Genomic DNA, 22,149 nt, shown 5'->3' on the forward strand with positions numbered 1-22,149 from the left:
CGTACATAGACGTACGTAAATGTGGTCCATGACGCTGTGCCCTCTTGATGCGAACTCTCAGTGATCAACAGTACTCCGGCGGCAGCTGCTTTTGCTGCGGTCATGCGGACCCTATATTGAAAGCGATCTGCGATGGGGACTGAGTGCACCGAGCGCTGATAGCTTCGTGAGCACTGTGTTCTTGCCAGTGATGAAGCAAGAGGCAGCACGAAGGTGAATTGAATTCGCTTGCTGCTGCGGGCCATATCTTGAAAGTGATCGTCTTACGTGATGGACGGGAAGGCAGGTTTCTTTCATTGGGTAGGCATAGAAATGCTTACACATTTAAATGACATTATATACACAACATCACATGACAGATGAAATTTCAGTTGCTGCTTTATGCTTGCACTGCAGGTCACACAATGCTTGGAATATGGTAAGTTCAATAATTGGGCACCCATGAAAAAAAAAAAGCAGGTGCGTCAAAAAATGTGGCTTGCAATACCAGCCACCTGCTCACAACTTCCCTAGCCTAAAGCACAAAAATCCCTACCTTCAATGGCAGATTACTTTTTATACTAGTACAGGTTGTCTTTTTTGTTACAATTATGCGACACAAACAATCCAGGCAAACAAAATTTGCTTTATTTAATTTAGAAATTGATGGAACTCATGTACGTGTGGGAATTGGTTATAAGCAAAGCTTTCTTTGATGTTCACTGAAAAGGCTTCACTTTTACTTCTTCACTAATCTGTAACTGACTTCAATTTCCTGCTGCCGGCTTTTTCACTTCTTGTCTTTCGTTATGCTTTTCTCTTTGGGCACCTACCCAGTGGCACACACCCATTCTGAGGGACTGGCAAGGAATATCCACATACCCAGTGCCACATGACCAGTTGACCATACTCAGTGACCCAACTTGTCTATTTGGACATATACCCAGTTTTACATGCTTTCCTGCACACACCCAGAGAGCTAAGTTGCATATTTGGGCACATACGCTGTGACCCAGGTTGTATTAATCGGAAAGGCAACAACAGCCAGCACCCCAAAAAAAAAAAAATTGTGGGGTTTTACGTGCCAAAACCACTTTCTGATTATGAGGCACGCCATAGTGGGAGACTCCAGAAATTTTGACCACTTGGGGTTCTTTAACGTGCACCTAAATCTAAGTACACGGGTGTTTTCGCATTTCGCCCCCATCGAAACTGATCCCGCGACCTCGTGCTTAGCAGCCCAACCCCATAGCCACTATGCAACAACGGCAGGTGCAGCCAGCACCCACAAAATGAGAGAAAGAAGCAAAGAGAGCTTCACTCTAAACATAAATAAATAAACAAAATAAAAGATGGCAGAGCTCTGACAAATATACATCTGCTACCTATCGCACAAGAAAGGACACCAAAGTCTTTTAGTAAGGTGCGAGGGGCAACAGCAATTAGTAAACGTTACAGGAGCCCAACAGCAGTGAAATGGTTTGGAAAGAAGAACCAAATACGAAATACATTGAAGCATTACAAGCATTACAGCAGTGGAGTCGAAAGCTTTTTTCTTTGCACGTAAAAGAGCAGGCACAAAAGTTCTGTGGCTCACCAAGGCAACAAAGCAGCCACCAAAGCCCATCTTGCAGAGCAGGAGCTGCATCAGTTCTCGAACGTGATCTCTGGCGTGCACGTCTGGTATGACCAGTACTGCCCTGTAGTGCTTAAACAATACAGGAAGACTTAATCAGAGGCAAGACTCAAAGATGTCAGTTTTTTTTTAATCACACTACTAGCAGTGCAAGACCCTTCATGTCCACACATGCATGCACCTAAGTACAGACACAAAGAAAGAGAAAACTAAAAAAATTATGCATATCCAATGCCCATGTTGAAATTCATGTGAAGCAAACCTTTTGTGAAGCGGTTAACTAGGTGCTATAACATTAATAATTTTTCTGCAAAATTTATGGCAGCATACCAACTGCGCACCTGCTTGGCAAATCGACAAGACCTGGAGACCCCCAACATGTGAGTCACGCGACTCATGCAATCGCAGATTACACTATCTCCAGGATTGGCCCACTTTACTTGACCAAAGACTGACTGAGCAGAAGCACCAAACCACAGGTAAGAAGTCAGAAATAGCTTTGCTTTATCAAAAAAAATTATGTGCTTGAAGGCATATATGTTGCAGTAAGGATATGTAAGTACTGTTTGTTGCTTAACTGCATAATTTGACAGAAAACAGAGCCTGTCACCAGAACATCTGTATGGGTAGAACAAATGACTATATAATAACTTAATACATTATAAGAGTGCTGCCTTGTGAGTTAGCTATTCAGCAAGACAGCAGTAGTCTGCAAAGTTTGGGAGGGTTGAAAAAATGAATTAAAAAAGAATAAATAAAGAAAAAATAAAAAGCCTTGTTTTAAATATGCATGAAGCAACACGGAAGCAGCATGAAAAAAGGAACCGAACTGTGGTATGGTGAACCAATGATGACGCAGTCAGTAGTGGCTGGTTTGGAAAATAGCGAGGAAGGAATGGCATCAAACAAGGACATACAGTGTGGGTTAAAGGACACTAATGGAAAATGCTAAGTCGACATGGACTGTTTAAATAACATTCCAGAAACCTTGCAAGGGTTGTTTCATGCCAAGAAAAAACTTAGTTTACGAGAAAATTGCATCTGAAGGGTCCCGAATGCTTTTTTCGAAAATAAAATCTCCCGCTACCCAACAGGGGGAGTGGTGACGCTGCATACACCATCACAGTCCTTTGCTGCCATCGGTGAGTAAAGGAGTAACATTTTTGGTCAAGTGTCATAGACCATTTGGTCATCCCACGACCTCACATGGAAGTTGAATCCTCTGCTACTTGCAGTTTGTGCGAATTTCGTGAGCCAAAAAAATTAAATTATGGGGTTTAACATGCCAAAACCACTTTCTGATTATGAGGCATGCCGTAGTGGAGGACTCCAGAAATTTCGACCACCTGGGGTTCTTTAACGTGCGCCTAAATCTAAGTACACAGGCATTTTCGCATTTTACCCTCATCGAAATGCGGCCGCCGTGGCCTTTCGTGAGCCAGCAAAACCAGCACAGCACTACGCGACATCGAAGCTACTCAAACTCAAAAGCGTGGGCAGCACGAGGTCGAGCGAAAATGAAAGGTTTTGACCGCCCACGTCATCGTCAAGGGTAACTTAAATGAGTTCTTCATTTTTCTAAAAATTATATAGAACTGGACAAGTAGCACTTTATTTCGACTTATAGTACAGTACAAGGATGCATTTTGCAACGAGTGGTTCACTACTAGTGACAGAATTTAACTAAGGAGTGCTTTCATCATCGGGCAAGTCCTTGAATGCCCCGGGGGAGCCTCTAATCATGTCCTACATTTAACTCAATTTCTCTGTTGTTAAGGCTATGTTCAGGATAATATTGACAACTTAGAGATTCTGGACACTAATCTATCACTTTAGGTTGACTTAATATTTGCCTTTAGTTTCCCTTTCAATACAGACAGCACGTCTGTATGGCATTCTACTGCCAATCACTGCCATGATTTGATATGATGGCTGAGCCTTTCTTGGTAGACATGTAACTACCTGACTAGAAACAGTGGCTGAGTTTTGTCCATGAAGACATTAAATGTGGAAATAAACTTCACTAGCATAGCATTCAGACATTCAAAGTTTTGCTCATGCAGTAGACCATCTAACCCTTAGAAGATGCAACGCAGGGAACTGCAAGCAATTTAGCGGCTATTGTTCTCGATCTACCTGCTTCCCTTCTTTTCTAGTTCACTTGGGATCTAATGTCCGGAACACGTATTATATGATCGCAGTTTGGCTATCTACTGAACGATGGTGCCACAAGACCGTGTTTTACAGGAACGTATGAACTGGTAAAATATAAGTGGAACTGTATTGGGTCAGTTTTTGTGTTCTCAATCATGAACGTTGGTGCCGAGAAATTGTACAGAACGGGATTATATCAACAAGGTTATACTATAATCCGTGCATCCTGTCCGGAGATAGCACAATGAAAAGTGGGCTGATCTCAGAGGGAAAGTGCAATGCGTGGTCACATGGGTTGCTTGGTGCACGTCTCCACATCTAGACATTCTGCCGGACAGACAGGCTATACTACAAAACATGGTGCAGAAGACAAACAGTATTATAGCATTTAATGAACTGCTTCACAAAAGCTTCGCTTTACATGCATTCCAACATGTGCATTACATCTGCATAATCTTTTAAAATATTCAAACAGTTTCTATCTCATATTCTGATTGGCTGTACAGGTACAGTTGAATCTCGTGAATTCACACTTAATTCGAACATTCGGTATATTTGAACTGACGCCGTGGTCCCATCAAAGTTATGCGTATTCCAACGGGTGAAAACACCTGGTAATTCGAGCACACAAGTATTTGCGACGGTTAATTGGAACATACTGCACTCCGACAACGCTGTCAGCAGCGCACCTAATCACATGGCGGCACCTCCGACGAGCATTCCTATGACGCCGCCATAGAGGAAGAGCTTAGGAAAGATTCAACGTCGCGTGCAAAGAAAAAAAAAATGTGTGGAAATTTGCACGCAGGCGTGTGCAAGCGCGCATCACCGATTATTTCTGCTAGTGACGGGTTAGTGATTTCTGTTAGTGTTGCACCACCACCATGTACTCCATGGAGTCAATGCATAAGAATGTTTGAAAATTCAGAGGCAAAAATCCTTTGCCGTCCGATTTTCCACATTTTTTGCAATGACCACAGGTCCGAAACGGCATTAATCAAAGCCACCACCCCCGCCATTTTTATTATCACGCTGCCTCGAGCCGGCGCTCTCGCAAGTAGATCCGCTGGCAGCCGTAGCCACACCGCGGCAACGACTAGCTACTTCGACGTTCGCTACCAAGCTTCTTGATGTACGGTGCCGTGTTTTTCATTGAAACAATTCGCTGCTGTTAGCAATGGTGCCGACTCCACCTTTGTGATCCTCGCCAATGGCTTCTGAGCGCGAAATGCACAGCGCGTTGCATGATGTCGGTTTCCAAAAGTCCCATAGCTTCGTCCCAATACAGCAGTATTATGCGGTGAAGCATACCAAAAGTTTGAAGGGGCCATTGTCACGGGAGCTGGTGTGTTTCTTTTAATTATACGCGCGTGCACCCGCCGTCACCTATCACAGTACGAGCACCGATCTACCTAATAACTGGCTGTAATTTGTAAATAGATGTGAACAAATCTTGTGGAACTAACCGCTCATGTGTTAGCTCAGTGCACATGCGTCAGTGCAGGTAAGTCCTCCATTCAATTAGCTTCCTTTAATTTGAACAAATCCTTAAACCCCTTTGAGTTTGAATTATCGAGACTCGACTGCATGTGTATAGTACAAAGCTACATGCTGGTCTCACCTTGAGGTCTTTCAGAGGAATCTCAAGATACTGCTGAATGGCTGTGCCCCAGATGGCTTCCAGATGGGCCAACACAGACACCAGGGAACCTCCAACGCCCGAGTGCACATTTAACCGGCCCCTCCTGATGGGCCAGTGTATGTGGAACTGCTGCTCAGGGTTTAGGTACAGCACCTAAAATATAGAACACATGGAAAAATCAATACATAGAGTCAATGCAGTTCTGTAAATAATGAAGAAAAATTCTGAGATTGATTTTAAAGTGTCAAGCAAAAAGACCATCAGCAGTGCATAATTATGTAAATTAAGGCTCGCTGTCTTTGCGCAGGGTCACAAACAGCAAATACTCGTAGTGGTACACGTAACGTTTCCATGTCACTGTCGGACCGAAGTCATATTTTCAGCGAAGCTTGACCGTGAGACAGAACAGTCTTTTGGTGTCGAATCCGAGCTTACCCTTGAATGTTTGGGGACTTGAGGCTGACCAGCTGGCTGGGCAGGGCTTTTCACATCGAACTTTTATACAACTCACAGTGCAGTATGTTTCTGCAAAGGAACAGCGCTTAAGAAAGAACAGTACAAGGGAGGCAACACACACTGTGTTTGTGTCTGTCATCTCCCTTGTCCTTTTCCTTTGCAAAGTATGTACCAACTAGCCCATTTAGCTTACCGTTGGGTTAGCATGTGTTAAAGCATTGTAAGCAAGTCATTGTGAGTTACTGTGCTTCCTATGTGGCAAGCGAATTTTCTCGTTTTTGTAGCATATTACCACAATTCATGCAAAGCTGGATTCTACGTTTGACATTGAGAGCAATATTAGCAAAGTTGGTCCCAGAGGAGGCAACAACGGGCGACTTCTATGTAACTTCTTGGATCTTGTAAGCAATGTGACATGGAAACTACACGACTCTACGAAAGTCAACTATAATGGCACACTATATGTATCATATATGGGCATTGTTTAAATTTAGTATGAAGAGTAAATGATGTAGGGCCACTCAAGTACAACCCAGATGCCGCCGTTAGCGCAAGAAGCTGTTTCCCAACCAGATAAGTTACATATACAAACAAGTTTATTAAGGCAAAGTGCTACTATTGGAGAAAGTTATAGCAATAAGTCATGAAAACAAGTTGCAAGAGCCAAACAGGTAAACAGCCACTGCCACAAAAGGTGGTGCCGAGGTTCTCGTGCAGTGGTCCTTGAGCTGAAAATATGCAAAAAAAAAAATGAAAGGCAGCAAATATAACGTAATTGTAAGACGACATGACAGCAGCCAATGTGACGAGCCATCATCCCTACATTATATAGGAAGGTGAAGCGGCAAGCAGACCAATGACTGTAGCGTCAAGTTTGGCTTAGAACGCAAGCGTATTCCGTTTGCTCGTAACTCGCGAGCCAACCTACCGCAGATTTGTGGTGGCAACTGTGACATGTGATGATGTGAATAGCAATGATGATGATGGTGCTACATGATCCTGGTACACAGGAAGCACTCATTTCAGCAGGCTGACCTCTGTATCAACAAAGGACTTGTCGAAGAGATGGCATGAAAAATGTAGTCATAACTTCCCATCCTCTCTCAAAGCCCATAGCCGTGGACTTGCTTCCTTGCCACACAAGACCATGACAATATTGAAATGCAGAGCCAATTTATGAAGTGATGGCAGTTAATCTTGATCATGAAAACACATCTGGAGAATGAGGTGACAGTGGCTTCATTTGCAAAGGAAAGTCCTTGCTTTAGATAAAATATGAATAGTTTACACCCCGATTATTTTATAATCTTTTAATTTTATTGCACGTAACTTCCGTGGTTCGTGGAATTTCCTCAGTTGCAACTAAACTCTGATGCTGGATCTTTCTTCTAAGTGAAGTGTGTCGGTTTATGAGGCTTTCACAGAAAACGAGCAATAAGCAACTGGTTCAATTTTTGGCCCAGGTACAATGAATTGAATGTGTTGGATTGCTGCAACAGAAAAATCTACTACTACTATGCATAGTACCTGTTCTGAAGTACCACAATAACACTTTAATGTCAAACTACATTGCCTACTATACCCTGTTATTAGAACACAAGACGCGCAAGAATAAGTTCACAACTTCACGTGGATGCGATGAGATATTTATATCTCACCAAACAAAATAGTACTCACCTCCTCTCCAACATAATATTCCTGTGCTCGATCAGTATTAGTCCAATTGAGGTCACACCTTTCTTCAATGATTGTTGGCTTCACATGCTGATTGAAGTGATGAATCTGGGAAGAAAAAAATTCACCGACGATTACCATACTCCCTAATGCGAAATTTGAGTGCAGCTCTGTACGTGTTTTTACTTGGCGATGTATTGGCCTGTGAGGATAATCTGCCTCGCGCGGCATGTTGCAAACGATGCAAAGTGCGGTGTGACTGCTTCGCTAATCGGGAGATCGCGAGAGGCAGCGTGTGGCTGATGCGTGGCCCTATTCACAGCAGCTGCTACTGCAGCCAGACCTCCGCTCATACAGGGCTTTGTTTCCATACAGACGACACATGCTACTCTGGTGTTATCTCATAACCATTGTCTCCGCAGAGTCCGTTTTGCGTAGCACTACGCTTTTCTTTTCATGATTTCACCATGCCCTACTCCTCCACTTTCTGTCTCATGGTTCCACTGCCTGCCTCCTTCTCCTCATTTCCTCATCTCGCTCTCTTTGCTATTGCCATCTTTCATTGTGTTTGCACTACCATCCTTCGCTGTGCTCATTTGCTTGGTTATGAGGGATGCCAACACTTGCCGCAGGGATGAGCGCCTAAAAGCTGTGCTCTAAAGAAAAAAAAAAGAAGAAGAAGAAAAGAAAGCTTTTGGCTGGGGCCTCATTCCATTGCCATGCCCCCTGTGTAGCTTCCTGTGTGCTAGTGGAGACGAAAGGGGAAAGAAAGGTGTGCATCGGTGCAATGAGTGCCTATAACACTGCTTACACTTGAAGGATTCGAAACATTTTTGCAGCAGGAGATTCGTGAGGCGATGTCCTTTAAAGTGAGGCCATGTTATGAAAGCAACCTTAAAGCAAACCCCAGGCTGCAAATTAGAGCTCGAAGCATCTAACATTTACAGCGAACAATGAATAGGAAGCAATGATGAGTTGGAATAAGTTAAGCTAAACCATCAGAAGTTAATAAACTGCATGTAATGCTTGTTTTACCATGGTCTGCATGTGACGGTGTTCACGATCTAGAAAAAAAGCACTTGCCTTGTCAGTGGGGAAGGTGTAGCGTATCCTTCCTTCTGAAGTCAAACACGATGCCAAAAGGTTCCCGACAACCTCGCACCCTTCTTCAATGGTGGCCACCACTTCTGGCTCCTGAGTGAAAACGTAAAACATGTATTTAATAATACTGGCTTAAAATATCACCTTGCAGTTTCTTCATTAGCTAGCAATAGTTGCAGACTATTAGAAAGAAGGAAAGAGAAAAAAGGGAGAACAATAAATAAGTCACCAGAAAGAGAGTATAGAGAAGGAGGAGGTCAATGAGCATGCAGGTAATAATTATGTTATAAGACAATGATGAACAATCTATTCACAGGCAGGAAAATGACACCATAATTTCGTAATTCGATCATTTATTTATTGGTAAAATACAAAAAATTACATGTGCTTAGTATACATAATGAGGTCCCATAGTCGAAGACTGTGTCAGGACCTCCTTTAAGGACACTTATCATGGTATACAACGTTTAAAGCAACTGTAGTACAGATGAGAGCTAAGAGTAATATCAAAACATGTTTATAGCATATCAGTAATAAGAACACTTGTTAACAGCATGACAATATAAAAATCAGAATAAAATTAGAAAAAAGGAACAGACAATATCAGTAAGTATTTATTATATATGCCTTTAGTTCTTTTTCAAATTGGTATAATTTTTTTTTTCATTTTTGATTATAGGTGGTAGAGTATTCCAAAATGATACTGAGGAAAATTCCACAGTCTGTTTACCCTAGTTAGTATGCACTTTAGGTAGACGGAAATTATTATTGAGTGCAAATCTAGTGTGACTATGAGCTATCAGGTCACAAGGTGAGGAGCAGATCGATGGTAGTTCCTCAGTCATATATTTGTAGAATAAGATCCCCTAGATTATATCTGGTGAGTTCTGAAATGGTTAGAATGTTGTTTTTATATAGTAGTGATTTTCCATTTGCAAAGCGTGAACTGCTAGTAATAATTCTTATGGATTAGTCCTGGATTACCTGGAGGGATGCCAAGTGAGTGTTATAAGTGTTACTCCAGCATATTATGCCATAGGTAATATGAGAATGAATAAATGAGTGGTATAGCGAGATTAATGTATTATTTGTAAAGTAGGGACGAGTTTTAATTTGAATGCAAAACTGTATGCTATTTTGTTTTTTATGTGAGAAATGTGATCTTTATATTTGAAGTTGCAGTCAAGAGAAATCCCAAGGAAAGATGAGCATGGACTGGGAGAGATAGAGTGCGAGCCAAAAGTTAAAGGGGAGGATGCCGAATGTTGTTGATGTGAGGAAAATACAACAAACTTAGTCTTGGTGGCATTATTAGATAATAGGTTAGCATTACACCAACTTAAAACATTTTCTAGATCAGCATTTAGCTTGTTAATAAGAAGTGACATGTTTTTATCAGAGGCAAATATGGTAATATCATCAGCATACAGAATGCACTTAGTAGACCACAAACCGTTAGATAGATCATTAATGTAAATCAAAAACAGTAGTGGTTCTAAGATGGATCCTTGTGGGATGCCAATGTTAGTGGTTTGTTGTGTGGAATAGACATTAGACACAACCTGAACTCTGTTTGATAAGTAACTTTTTAATAGTGAGAGAGCAAAAAGGATACTAAGGTTTAAGCAGTCGAATGCCTTTGTTAGATCGGTGGAAACTGAACCTGCAAATAGACCTTCGTAATTTTTATTTTTTTTTTATTGGTCAGTTAGATGTACGAGTGCCAAATCTGTGGAGTATCCATTACAAAAGCCAAATTGGCATGGAGAGAGAATATTAAATTGAGTGAGATATTTGGTTATAGGCAATTTGATTAATTTCTCTAGAACTTTGCCTAAAAAAGGTGAAATACAAATAGGGCGGCAGTTATGTATTAGTGTGCTGTCACCTTTTTTTAGAACTTCCTACTGTGCCAGTGATTTGAAAGCATGACAATATACTGAATTTATTAAGTAATGAAAACTTGCAAGAATCAGCAAGTGAAAAAAAAAGTACTCGTTCTTGTGCGCAACAATAAAAATTTTATGACGAGTCCCAATCTGATCCAAAACTTATATAAAGATAATCAAGCCACAGCAAAGCAGATAAATTTGAATTATGAAGCCAATTCCATATACACAAAAGCTGCTGTAACATTTTACCCAAAGCATTCTGCACTTTGGTTAGACACTTAGTTTGTGGACTAGCATTTTTGGTAAAAGTGGAGCATAAGAGTGAAGCCACCTTCAAGAATTTGGCAAATGATCCATTACTTGAGGGGTTCTGGTCAGTTTTCAGAACCTGTACAAGACTAATGAGCAAAACGTATGCAAAACATTTACCATTTCAACCTCAGGAACAAGGATTGGGTCAACATGAGGTGGCGAGGTTTCCGACAGGCATGGCCTTGCAATCACGTGCGGTATCGTATGAGGGTAGGAGTCAGAAGCTCGTCCTATCCTCAAGAACATAGACCCTGGGTGAATCACTACGATAGCTGCAGCTTGAATGGGCTGTAAAATACAAAATATACCAGAGAATGTGCAAAGTGGTCACACTTCATGAAAACTATTCCCGATCTTTCAAATAAGTACAGTGATGATCACTCAGCTACAGGGAATAGGTCCTGCTGTTAACAGCGCAAAATGTAGACAAGAGAGAAGACAAGACACCACAAGCACTGTTGTCTACAAGAGCGTCTCTTGTCTACGTTTTGCGCTGTTAACAGCAGGATGGAAAACCAACAAGCCCAAGCTGCTATTCTAGGGAATAGGTGGTGATGAGGTAACAAAGACAAAGAAAGGATTAATATTGCAGGGAAGATTATGTTCTTACATATCACCAGTTATATAATCAGTTATATTGTCACCCTTATATCACCAGAACATATCAATGGCAAATATTTCAGTTGAGTGATTAGTGGAGTTTAACATTCCAAAGCAGCACTGGGACCCTGGAGACACTGTAGCGGATGGTTCTGGATGAACATTGTAGCGGTGAGTTTTCTTTTTTTTTTCTGGGTACCTAAATTTAAATATACGTGCAGTATTGCATTCCATCCCCACTGGAATTCAGCTGTAAAAATTGGGGATTGAACTAATGACCTTGTGCGCAGCAGTGGAGCACCATGACTGCCGAGCCAATGCAGCAGGTATTTCTTGAATCGCATATACATGTGAATCATGCAATCTGGTGACCTACCATAGAAAATGAACATGGACAAACCACTGGGAGCGAGTTCTACCAAGAATGAATTCTAAAATTTTACAGCAACAGGTTGCTTTCTACGTGCATACTTTAACTAGCACCTCAATTTCAGTAGGGTAGCCAAATGGGCCAAAGCTTGGTTAACATCCCTGCCTTTCCGTCTAGTCTCCCTCTCTCAAGTTCAGTTACCTGCCACCATGCAGCATAATTGCACAGAAATAGGTCCACATGATGCATAATGATTGCCATTTTCTTTTTTCAGTGTGTGTGAGTATGTGTGTATGTCTCCATTGGTCAACATGTCAGGAGTCTTGCATATATACTTTATTTGCAGGCACACAAGTAGTTGTCACTACCACACATAGGTGCACCTAAGCATGAGCCAAGACATTGCTTCGAATGCATGAGCTCATTGACCTTTTAGAACATCATTTCATTCATTCACATTGCTTGAATGGAATTAGTTCCTTTAATGCACTAGTTCATTCAAACTAGTTAAGGAAGTATCTTCATTATTGTGTTTACATGCAACTGTTTGTTTCATGTTGCAAAGGTTTTGTGTACGCCTGCATTTGTGAGAAGTTGTCGAGGGTTCTTGCAAGAGGCAGGGGTCGATTCTCCAGAAGCAGTCAACTGGTGTGAGCCATTGCATATTGCACGATGAATCGAAAGGGCATAAGGCGATTGTTCAGGGAGTGTAGCACTCTCATATACTGTTTCAGTGCGCCAGCACAGACCTGCTGCAGCACTCTAATCAATCTAACACCACACAGGAACCATGACCCATATCATCAGTTTCTTTCTTTTTCCCCATAAGTGCCAATTGCGAGTGGCCATTGCTACGACGATGCTCTTTTCAAGTCATCGTTACATGAATAAAGGGACAACAGCTTACTTAGCAGCTTTCTTGTGAATAGAGTTTCGATTCTGAGTTTACGGCACTCCTGCACTTGTTCCTTTGAAGTTCTGTACAGGCAGTGCAGACGGCATCGAGCTGCGCTTCCCCATTAGTGACGCGGGTACAGTGCACTAAAGATCCCAGTTAATTGTGCCAGCAACAATAAACCACCGCGATACTGAAGGGATTGCCCGCAGTGTACTAAAAACAACAGTGTGGATCAGAAAGAGCTTTCTGCTTTTTGATCATAACAGTTTAACTGGCAATGCTCGGAAGCGGAGCGGTCATCTAGACGTTCGCAGAGACTTGGAAAGTGCTAAATTTCTATTGGTAAGGCGGCTTCCTCGTGTGGTGCATTTCGTGAAGAGTGAGCCGCTTCGTTGCCACCATAGAGTATTACCACCAGACATATTATAACGTCAAGAAAGAAGAGGTGGCTTTATACGTTGGCAGCCGCCAAAAGCAGACGACACAGCACATGTTTCACTTGTCCAATATTTGCACGCGCAGTGAAACTATTGCCAGTGCCGTAATGAACTCGCGTGACAAGAATTACTGCGACACAGCGCACTGTTAAGAAGTGGCGAAGAAAGTGCAGCCAAATTGGCAGATCGCTTTGCATTAACGTAACATACACGACAGATTTAGAGTTTTGCGTGTAAACAGTCGCCAGAGATCATGCCTTCCGACAATGAACATACCGCTGGACATGCTGTTTTTGTTGCGCACGTAGTGCAATCGTTACCAAAGTAATATACTTTGAGGCACTGTATTTCGAGACATTTTTAATTGCTCAGCACTGTAATAACTGTTACCTCCACTGAAGGCTCCGGAAATAATGACACCGGTTGCTTTTTCGGCGGTGTCGGCGCCATCTTCTTAAAAATGGATTGACTACATTGTTGCTAACCTAAAACCGCAGAACGCCTATGGTTAGAGGTCATGTCTAAAACAAAACTACCTACAGGTTCGCGGACAAGCTTTTGCTAACAAAGTGTGTTCATAAAATGGTTTAGCAAATGTACTATGGGCCTCTGAAAAATTTGAAGCTCCACTCCCATACAAGATGCAAACAGCTTTCTAACTTGTAATACCTGTGGTCCAAACTACGTTCCATTAAAGTCAGTGGAGTTTGAGCTTCAGCAACAACTCCCACCTAGTCGCAAAAAGCAACTCTCGAAGGCTTCGCTTTTGATGACTACAAGTGCCGAAAGCAATCGCGTAGTCTCGGAGGACATTGTTTTGGAAAACGATGGCTGTCATCAACGTCCATCGGTAAGATTCGATTACCTCTAGTTTTGATTGCGCGCTGCCTTAAAACAGAGGTCTCGGGCAGCGAGCTGAGCAAGCAGCTTATACGTCACTATTCATCGCTTTATTCTGTACTCAAAAAAAAGTACCCCAAATATTGGACGTTTCGGGGTTTTCAAAATTTTGCCGCTAAAATTGAAAGCGGCGGTACATAAGACGGACTCAATATATTCTGCTGCGCATTTAGAAAGTAGCAAAGAACACACGTGAATATTATCCCGAGTGAAAATCATTGTCAGAAAGCAAATTGAAAGGTCGCAAAATAGGCTCCATTTACGGGCTTCCCGTTCAAAACCGAAGTTTTTCACTTCACTTTACGGTTCTGTGAGATCAAGGAATAAATTGCTTTCATTTTGTTTCCATAGACAATGTTGTTAATGTATGGTATAAATGTATAAAAAGAGGCCTAAGGTAATTATTTCTATTTTTTACACCAAGCATTTAATTAAGATGACTACAGGGCTCCCTTTCGAAGTTCACAACATGCAGGCTGCATGAACTCGCATTCGGGTCACCAGTAGAAGACATAATCCAAAATACCGGAACATGGGTCAGGTCAGTAAAACTAATGACCCAGATAACAACGAAAACCATCTTGCCTTTCCTAAGCTATATCCCTTCAAGGCAACAAAGCCAATAGTGGATGGAAACGATGAGGCAAGGGAGAACCTCTCCCACAAGCACATACCAAATACCGCAAATGCAATCTTGACTCACGCTGCACTCGAAAAAGAACGACTGGCGCTGGCTTGGTGGAGGCCATTGAGCGGAGAGGCTAATTAGGATGTGCATGTAAGTTGAATAATGCGACGACCGCTCAGGCCGCACTCCTCGCAATCTGAACATCGCTTTACAGCAACGGGGGTCCGTAACCATCTTCGACTCCACACGCCGTGGTGGCGTCTTTGGCGTAGCGCTACTAAGCCTGAAAGGCGTGGAGTCAAATCCCGGCCACGGGAGCCGCATTGCGATATGGGCTAAGTGCAAAAACGCCCCTGTACCGTGCATTGGGCGCACGTTAAAGTGCCCCAGGTGGTGAAATTAATCCGGAATCCTCCACTACGGCGTGCTCATGGCGTGCCTAATAATCATAACGTTGTTATGGCACCTAAAATCCTAGTTTTTCTTTCTTTATTGGCTTCTTTGAAGCCTTGAAATGTATTGAAGACCCATGTACACATAGCGCTACCGCTAAGCAACACTGTACGCTAAGCCAAACCCGGCAAATGACTCCAAATTTAGAGTTGCCTGTACATACGGACTTGCAGGACCCCGGGCCCGGGTGGAGGAAATGAGTTTGCATACAAGCTAGCCACATCCATAGGAACTACCAGGTATATTTCACTTCTTATTGAAGAGTCTTGACAGAAAAAGTGTATCCTTGTTTTTATTGGTTAATTGGATAGCCGTATGCGCAGTCATTTCGCTACGGCGCCTCAACTCCTCCGAAGGCGTTTCGTACGTCATCGAAACCACACACACACACACACACACACACACACACACACACACACACACACACACACACACACACACACACACACACACACACACACACACACACACACACACACACACACACACACACACACACACACACACACGCACACACACACACACACACGCACACACGGGAGTAATAATAAGCATCGTCCTGCGTTTCCAAAAGAAGCGAAAAAGGCCGATTTGGCAGCTGTCGGCGACACGGTAACTGTATTGCCGACATTATACTGGCGAGCTCTTCTGTTGTTTGTCCTATCACGTGACTACTACCCTCCCTTTCGGTGACGTTTTGTGTAGCCTTTCTAAAAGTCTGATGCCACGCTTCAGTTGCCACGCGTTTTGAACGGGTTGTATGAAATAGGTTGTAATTGTTTGTGGCGTTGTCGATATGATTTGAGGCTTTTCACCACAATTATTGAGTCGACAGCTCCGTGGACTCCCGACTTGAGATGACCAGAGTACTGCAGCCACTGTATTAAGCATATATATATATATATATATATATATATATATATATATATATATCCAACCGAGATGAACTCAAATGCACAAGTGCTTGCACAAGTGCACAAGGCGGAAACGGGCAATATCATTGCGCAGCGGAATATAGTTCTGGGCGTACGTAACTGTCTGATTACCGACAGTATTTGATTCTTGTTTTTGCTAAGTATATGATACTAGAGTGACCTACACTCTTAGGCAAAGTTACACCTTTTGGCTTGCCCCTTCTGCCACACAACAATAATCGTTATCTGCCTTGATGCATTTCCTTTCTTTAACGCTGCAAGCCCGGTACTTTTCAGTAACGAACGGCACGCGCGTTATCAGCATAGAACAGTTTACACCCTTTGGAGTGCCTCTTCTGATAACGCGCGTGCCGTTCGTTACTGGAAAGTTCTGGGCTCGCAGCGTTAAAGAAAGGAAACGCATCAAGGCAGATAACGATTATTGTTGTGTGGCAGAAGGGGCAAGCCAAAGGGTGAAGGGGCAAGCCAAAGGGTGGCAAGCCAAAGCCTAAGAGTGTAAAAGTGTAGAAATACTGGGAGAGTGTCCAAAGCGCCAGCTTCCGCGTTAGGTTCTTGCGGGGAACTGCCGCGTCGCGCTGCTGTGCTGGACCCGTTAAATTAGAACCCGTCAGTACTAAAGACCCTCAATCACAGAAACGGAAATCCAACAAGAGGGGACACCGGCGAAAAATGACAACAGGAAGCACGTCACGCCTAGTGTTAATCCCATCCGTTCGTTGACGCGAGCCTCGAAAAAAAGAAAGAACGTGAAATGCACTTACAGACATTTTCTTTTATTCTTTCCCGCTAACACTAAAAAGTTTTGCGTATAAGTGAACTTATACTTTGCGACTTGTTTTTCTTGCGTCACCTAGCAATAAGCTAACGGCACGCCAGACGCGACAAATATGCATGCGTCATGCGCCAGACAGGCCACCGAAGCCAGCGATGGTTGCGCATGCTAAGTTCGCCTGTTCGGCGACCCGTCTCTTTTGGATGTAGCCTGTTTCTTGTGTTCCCGGCGTTTTCTTGGACTACGACAAGGTGAGAAATATTGTTTGACCATCTGGGAGGCATTGCAAGCAATTTGGGCCGTTACGGCACGGAACCGAGACTTGCGACGCAGTTAGCGAAAAATAGCTCGGCCGTGCTTTCGTAGTTAACTTGATTTGATGACTCGTACTGGGAGATGTTTTCGACGCTTTCTGTGAGCCCCAAGATTATTATAAGTTATTTTGGTAGTGTTTGGGCACGCTCGCCGCACCCGGCTTTGTGACGCAGTTAGCGAAAAGCAACTCGGCCGTGTGACGCGGTTTCTCCTGTACTGAATCTTACCGCGACAAGTTCGCCACGCATTCTCTGACCACCAAATTATTGTAATTAATTTCGTTACTTTTTTTGGGATACTTCTGAGGCACGCTCGCCGCGCCTGGGGTTGTGACGCAGTTATCAAAAAAGCAGGCCGGCCGTGGGGACAGTCTGGTGTGTACTGAATATTAGTGAGTCAAGTTTGTGACGCTTTCTACGGCCTTAGGGAAAACAGAGCGAAGGCGGGAGATGGAAATTCAAGACGATGATCGAAACGAGAACATGGTGAAAGCGGGAGCCAACGTTTCGACAGGTGGACTTGTCCCGTGAAAAAGACAAGTCCACTTGTCGAAACGTTGGCTCCCGCTTTCATCTTGCTTTCGTTTTGATCACTTTCTATGGTCCCACAACATATACCTTCTTTCGGTACTCACGCTTGTCGAAGACGCTACGAGCGATTGCTAAGAGTGATAACACCGGAGTGTGTTGCTTGCTCCGCCAGAACGCGGGGCCCAAAGATAACGCCGAAGAGCTAAAAAACGAAGAACTCGAAAATTCTCTCTTCTGAACGACTGAAAACGGGCTCTGCACCCACGCATTTCTCTTGAGTGCAAGTAGAAGGCATTCTGCGAGCGCCTAGCATGGTCTGGCCTGTGTTGTGGCCACCTCTGTGCATGTAGCGTACTATCGCGTCGGCTGAGGCCAAGTAGTTTTGGAAACGCGTAGTCGTCCGTGCATTTGTGCTATTAAAGTGCAGGAAATAATGCCCGCAAATGGAGGAATGTTTGAAGATCAGGGCCGCTATTTTGTAGCGATGCCTTATGCCTTATTCTATGCTATTCCCCGAGGCCTTTTCTGATTTCGGTGTCTGTTCGCTTCATATGGAGGTGACAGAATAAAAAAAAAAAATCCAAGGCCTCGGTTGCGCGTACTCTTCTCGCTCGTCGCACAGCGAGGACGTTAACCTTGGAAGGCATCAGGTTGCGAAGTAGCACGCAAGCGATCATTGCCCTGAAAGAAAGCTTTAAAAAAAATGTCACTTTACAGCGCGGGCGACGCTTCACGAGACGCTGGCCACTGAATGTCTGATAGTGTAATCGTAGATGCAGGGAAAATGAGTACAATCATCGTGTGCCGTACTCCGGCATATCCATACGTCACTGGAGTCACGCGCCTCGTATCATTAAAACAATCAAATGTCATATATATATATATATATATATATATATATATATATATATATATATATATATATATATATATATATATATATATATATATATATATATATATATATATATATATATATGAGTAAAAACATAACGAACAAAGCGGTGACTCCACATTGTCAAACTGTCTCAGACAGCGTCGTAGGGCACGCGCGTAGCGAATAGGGAGTCCCGTGCAGGAATGTAGGGCCAAGCCTACCTTAGCTGAATCTCTCGAACGAAGCGATAGCCGGTGATGGAGAGGCCCACCGAGGGGAAATGGGAGGTTTCAAAAGCTTTTTCCGGCTGTTTGCTACCGCCGGAAAAAAGAGTTGGACAGAGTTGGAAACAGGAAACAGAGTTGGACTGCTGCGAATCGGTCCAGCAAGCGAAGTTGTGCAGGCGAGTCATTTTGGCCAGCTTACTTCCACAGGATGGAAAGCCCATATTCGGGCAGCAACAGTGCTAAGGACACCCACGAAAATGAAAGGCACATAGAATAAACTACGCGTCGCGCTGCCACCTTTTCTATATATATTTTTTCTATGTGTCTTGTACCTTCGTCCGTGTCCTTAGCGCTGTTGCCATCCGAATATCAGCAGCCGGCTGGCCTATGTTTCCATGTTTATAGATAACCCTATCCCGAAAGGATATCGTAGAGGCGCTAGTGTGATTTAACGCAGCCTTCGAATAGGACCGATAGCAGCGCCGGCGGTTCTTGGCTCCTTTACAATGAGTGCAGCAGCCGTCGTGCAAACCAGTGAGAATACAACCAACGCCAACCAAGAGCCACTCTTGAACGGAAAGATGCGACCCAGGCGCGTTGGTCAACTTTCGGCACGTCTTGTGCGACTGCCCAGACCGTGTACGTCGCCGGAACCTTGTCATATCGGGAATACTATCAAATATCCCGTTGTTCGATTTCCTAGAGATGCTCCCAGTCACGAAGGCAGCGAGTAGTAAAACAACACAGCAATGATACATGAATATCTTAACAAAAATCTCTAAAGATTGCCCACATGCATTAATAATTTACAAAAGTTCTGAAAAATAGCGATAAGAAAAAGGGTCTGGAAAATGTACAGAAGCTCTCCAATAGGACGCATTGCCGACGACGCATTGCCGCAGCACATGTTATTGGATTCCTGAAGTGGGCAATTAGGACACTGCAAAGATGGGACTGCGTCCCACCGCTAACCTGTCATGAGTTGGAATCACTTGCCACCCTAGAAGCCCCATGAAGTCTAAGCCTTGTATGAGATAGCGAATTCGTTTCGGAGCCGAGAAACCATGATAAACACGTGAGATGTCATAGCAAATAGCCCTCATAGCCGCTATGGTGCCACATCCAGTTCTGTCAAATACGTTTCTTGAACGTATTGAGATGCCTGATGGCGATTAACTAGAATTAAAGAATTTTGCTATTTTCTATTGCCCTTTTAACTAAACGTTACCAAATGTAGCTGAATATGACGAGGCAGGTTTTGTGCTCGAAAATGGGTGACTTTCAGAACGCACGGTAAACTTTTGTGTCGCCCATTGCTTGCGGTGCCCGCTATCACACAATTCACACAATACCGAGTCTGGCGGTCAACTTCATTAACACGCATCTTGGATACAGTACACTGTATCTTGGACTTGACTTTACTCGCGGACAACTTTATGTGGCAATGAAGAAAAAGATACGGGGACAAAGTGCACACAAGCGAGAGTGCTTCTGAAAAAAAAAAAGGACCCGCATTTTCGTTTGCATTGACTTAGGCTGGAGAACAGGAAACGTAAACACGTTATTTACAAGAGCTAAATAAGAGAAATCATCACAGCACTGAGTGTTGAAGTTGACTTACTTTGCGGCTCTTCCTTTCCGCGCCTGGGCAAACGCGAAAGCGGTGCAAGTGGAAGTGAGCGTCTTTTTTCGAGAAACCAAATGCGCTACCAAACGCTGCCCCACTACCTGGCGCGGTAACGCTTGTGGAGAAGCTCCACTCCCGTAGCTGTCCTTTCACTGCCGCAGAAAGTTGTCCGGTAGTATAGACCCTTTTCATGCTTACACACAGGCTTCCCAGAAGACTTCCGGTTAAGCCCGCTGGAACAATACACGTTACAATAGCCTATAAATTTACAGAACCCTCCAGCTGGCATCAGTTTTGCTGTGAAGTTGGAGTGTTCTACAAGTGAACTTTATTGCTCAGTGCAACAAAAAAAGTCCATACATGAGGTCGACACATGCCGCACTTTCTTTATATCTGAACACATCAATAATATTTGCCTACAGTAAACTATGCGCAAAATACTTCCGTTTTCTTCGCTAATTTGACTGTCAGAAATGCATGACCGGAAGTGTTCTGGGGTCATGAATGCACTGCTGCCACAGCGTGGACAAAAATGGTCCATAGGGTGCCTTCGTGTCATGCTTGTACACGTTACAGAAAAAAAAAATGAAGTAACCGATTACAAGTACAACTACTTCATTAAAAAAATGTAGTTGATTGCAGTTATCAATTACACCTCCGTGAAAGTAATTGAGGAATCATTCAATAGTATCCGATTACTTCTAACTTACCTTAACCCGAACTTTTATTAACATTGCATAAATACAGTAAACAGAACGAGCTGGCCTTTACAGTGGGTCTTCTGAAGCCCTGCATACATTGCGCATATGCGCTAACAATTGCTTTTAAAAGAACTCGTCGTTCATCGTTCCTCATTCTACAGCGAAGCTGTCTGTGGCTAACCTCCGGTATCTTGGAAAGTTAGGTACCTAGAAAAAAAATTATACTGAAATTGGCCACTAAGACGACTGTGTCACAGCGCCGAGTTTCATTTACTTGCCATAATTAGTTAACTCGCAGTGAAGCTGTAAACGTTACGAAGTTCCCGCCTGCTGCTAATACATGGGCATCTACAGAGGGAGTAGGGTCACATAAAACGGCTATAACTCTTGTTTTATCAAAATTATCCCGAAACAAATCATATGATAATTAGGTGCTAAGAATACGTTGCGCCTAGTTTTATTTACGTTTCGCAATTACGAAGTTCACAGTTAAGTAGCAAAAATGGCTGTGGCTTAGCTCAGGTTAAGCCCAGGATGCGAAGCATACTAGCCTTTATTTTAACGCGACAGCGTTAAGGAGCTCGTGTCGCAGAAAAGCCGGTGTCGTCGGCGTCTGCGGCGTTGGCCGTGAGCGATAAATCCCAGCAGGCATTTCATGAATAAAAAACAACTTGCAAGAGGGGCTGGGTGGGAATCGAACCCGGGTCTCTGGAGTGTGAAACGGAGACGTTACCACTGAGCCACGAATTCTTTTCCTTTCTTTATTGCCTGATTTTCAGTACATAACTATTTACAAGAGGAAACAATCACCGTAACAAAAAACAAAGTACAACATACATTTGCTGTTGGGCACGTATTCAACCAGAATCGTACTGGCTGAGTCTAATCAAAATTCGCGCAAGTCAACCAACGGCTCTACTCTTGGGAGCCACTCGTGTGGTTCCTCTGTCGCCTTATGGAGAGCGACAAACCAGTGCATCTGTTCCCTGAAATACATTCGTGCAGGCCGCGCATCTTTATCAACATGGTATCC

At 43.4% G+C, this 22,149-nt stretch overlaps 1 protein-coding gene across 3 annotated transcripts in view; it reads right to left on the reverse strand.

The window, feature by feature from the left end:
• Positions 1-13,650, reverse strand: part of Arp8 (Actin-related protein 8) — a 41,296-nt gene extending 27,646 nt beyond the window's left edge. Inside the window, exons 1-6 of one of the 3 annotated variants that reach the window (XM_065433870.2) lie at positions 13,542-13,650; positions 10,964-11,134; positions 8,625-8,735; positions 7,545-7,649; positions 5,391-5,564; positions 1,577-1,687 (exon numbers count right to left, since the gene is read on the reverse strand). In XM_065433870.2, the coding sequence (XP_065289942.2) occupies positions 1,577-1,687; positions 5,391-5,564; positions 7,545-7,649; positions 8,625-8,735; positions 10,964-11,134; positions 13,542-13,601 (732 nt within the window). In that variant the 5' untranslated portion in view covers positions 13,602-13,650. Of the gene's footprint in view, positions 1-1,576; positions 1,688-5,390; positions 5,565-7,544; positions 7,650-8,624; positions 8,736-10,963; positions 11,135-13,427 lie in introns of all 3 variants that reach the window. The other 2 variants (XM_065433871.2, XM_070532120.1) reach the window with 2 other exon arrangements.
• Positions 13,651-22,149: the final 8,499 nt, after the last annotated feature.

This window comes from Dermacentor albipictus, chromosome 1 (genome assembly GCF_038994185.2).
Source record: "Dermacentor albipictus isolate Rhodes 1998 colony chromosome 1, USDA_Dalb.pri_finalv2, whole genome shotgun sequence".
In the NCBI taxonomy this organism is placed as follows: domain Eukaryota; kingdom Metazoa; phylum Arthropoda; class Arachnida; order Ixodida; family Ixodidae; genus Dermacentor; species Dermacentor albipictus.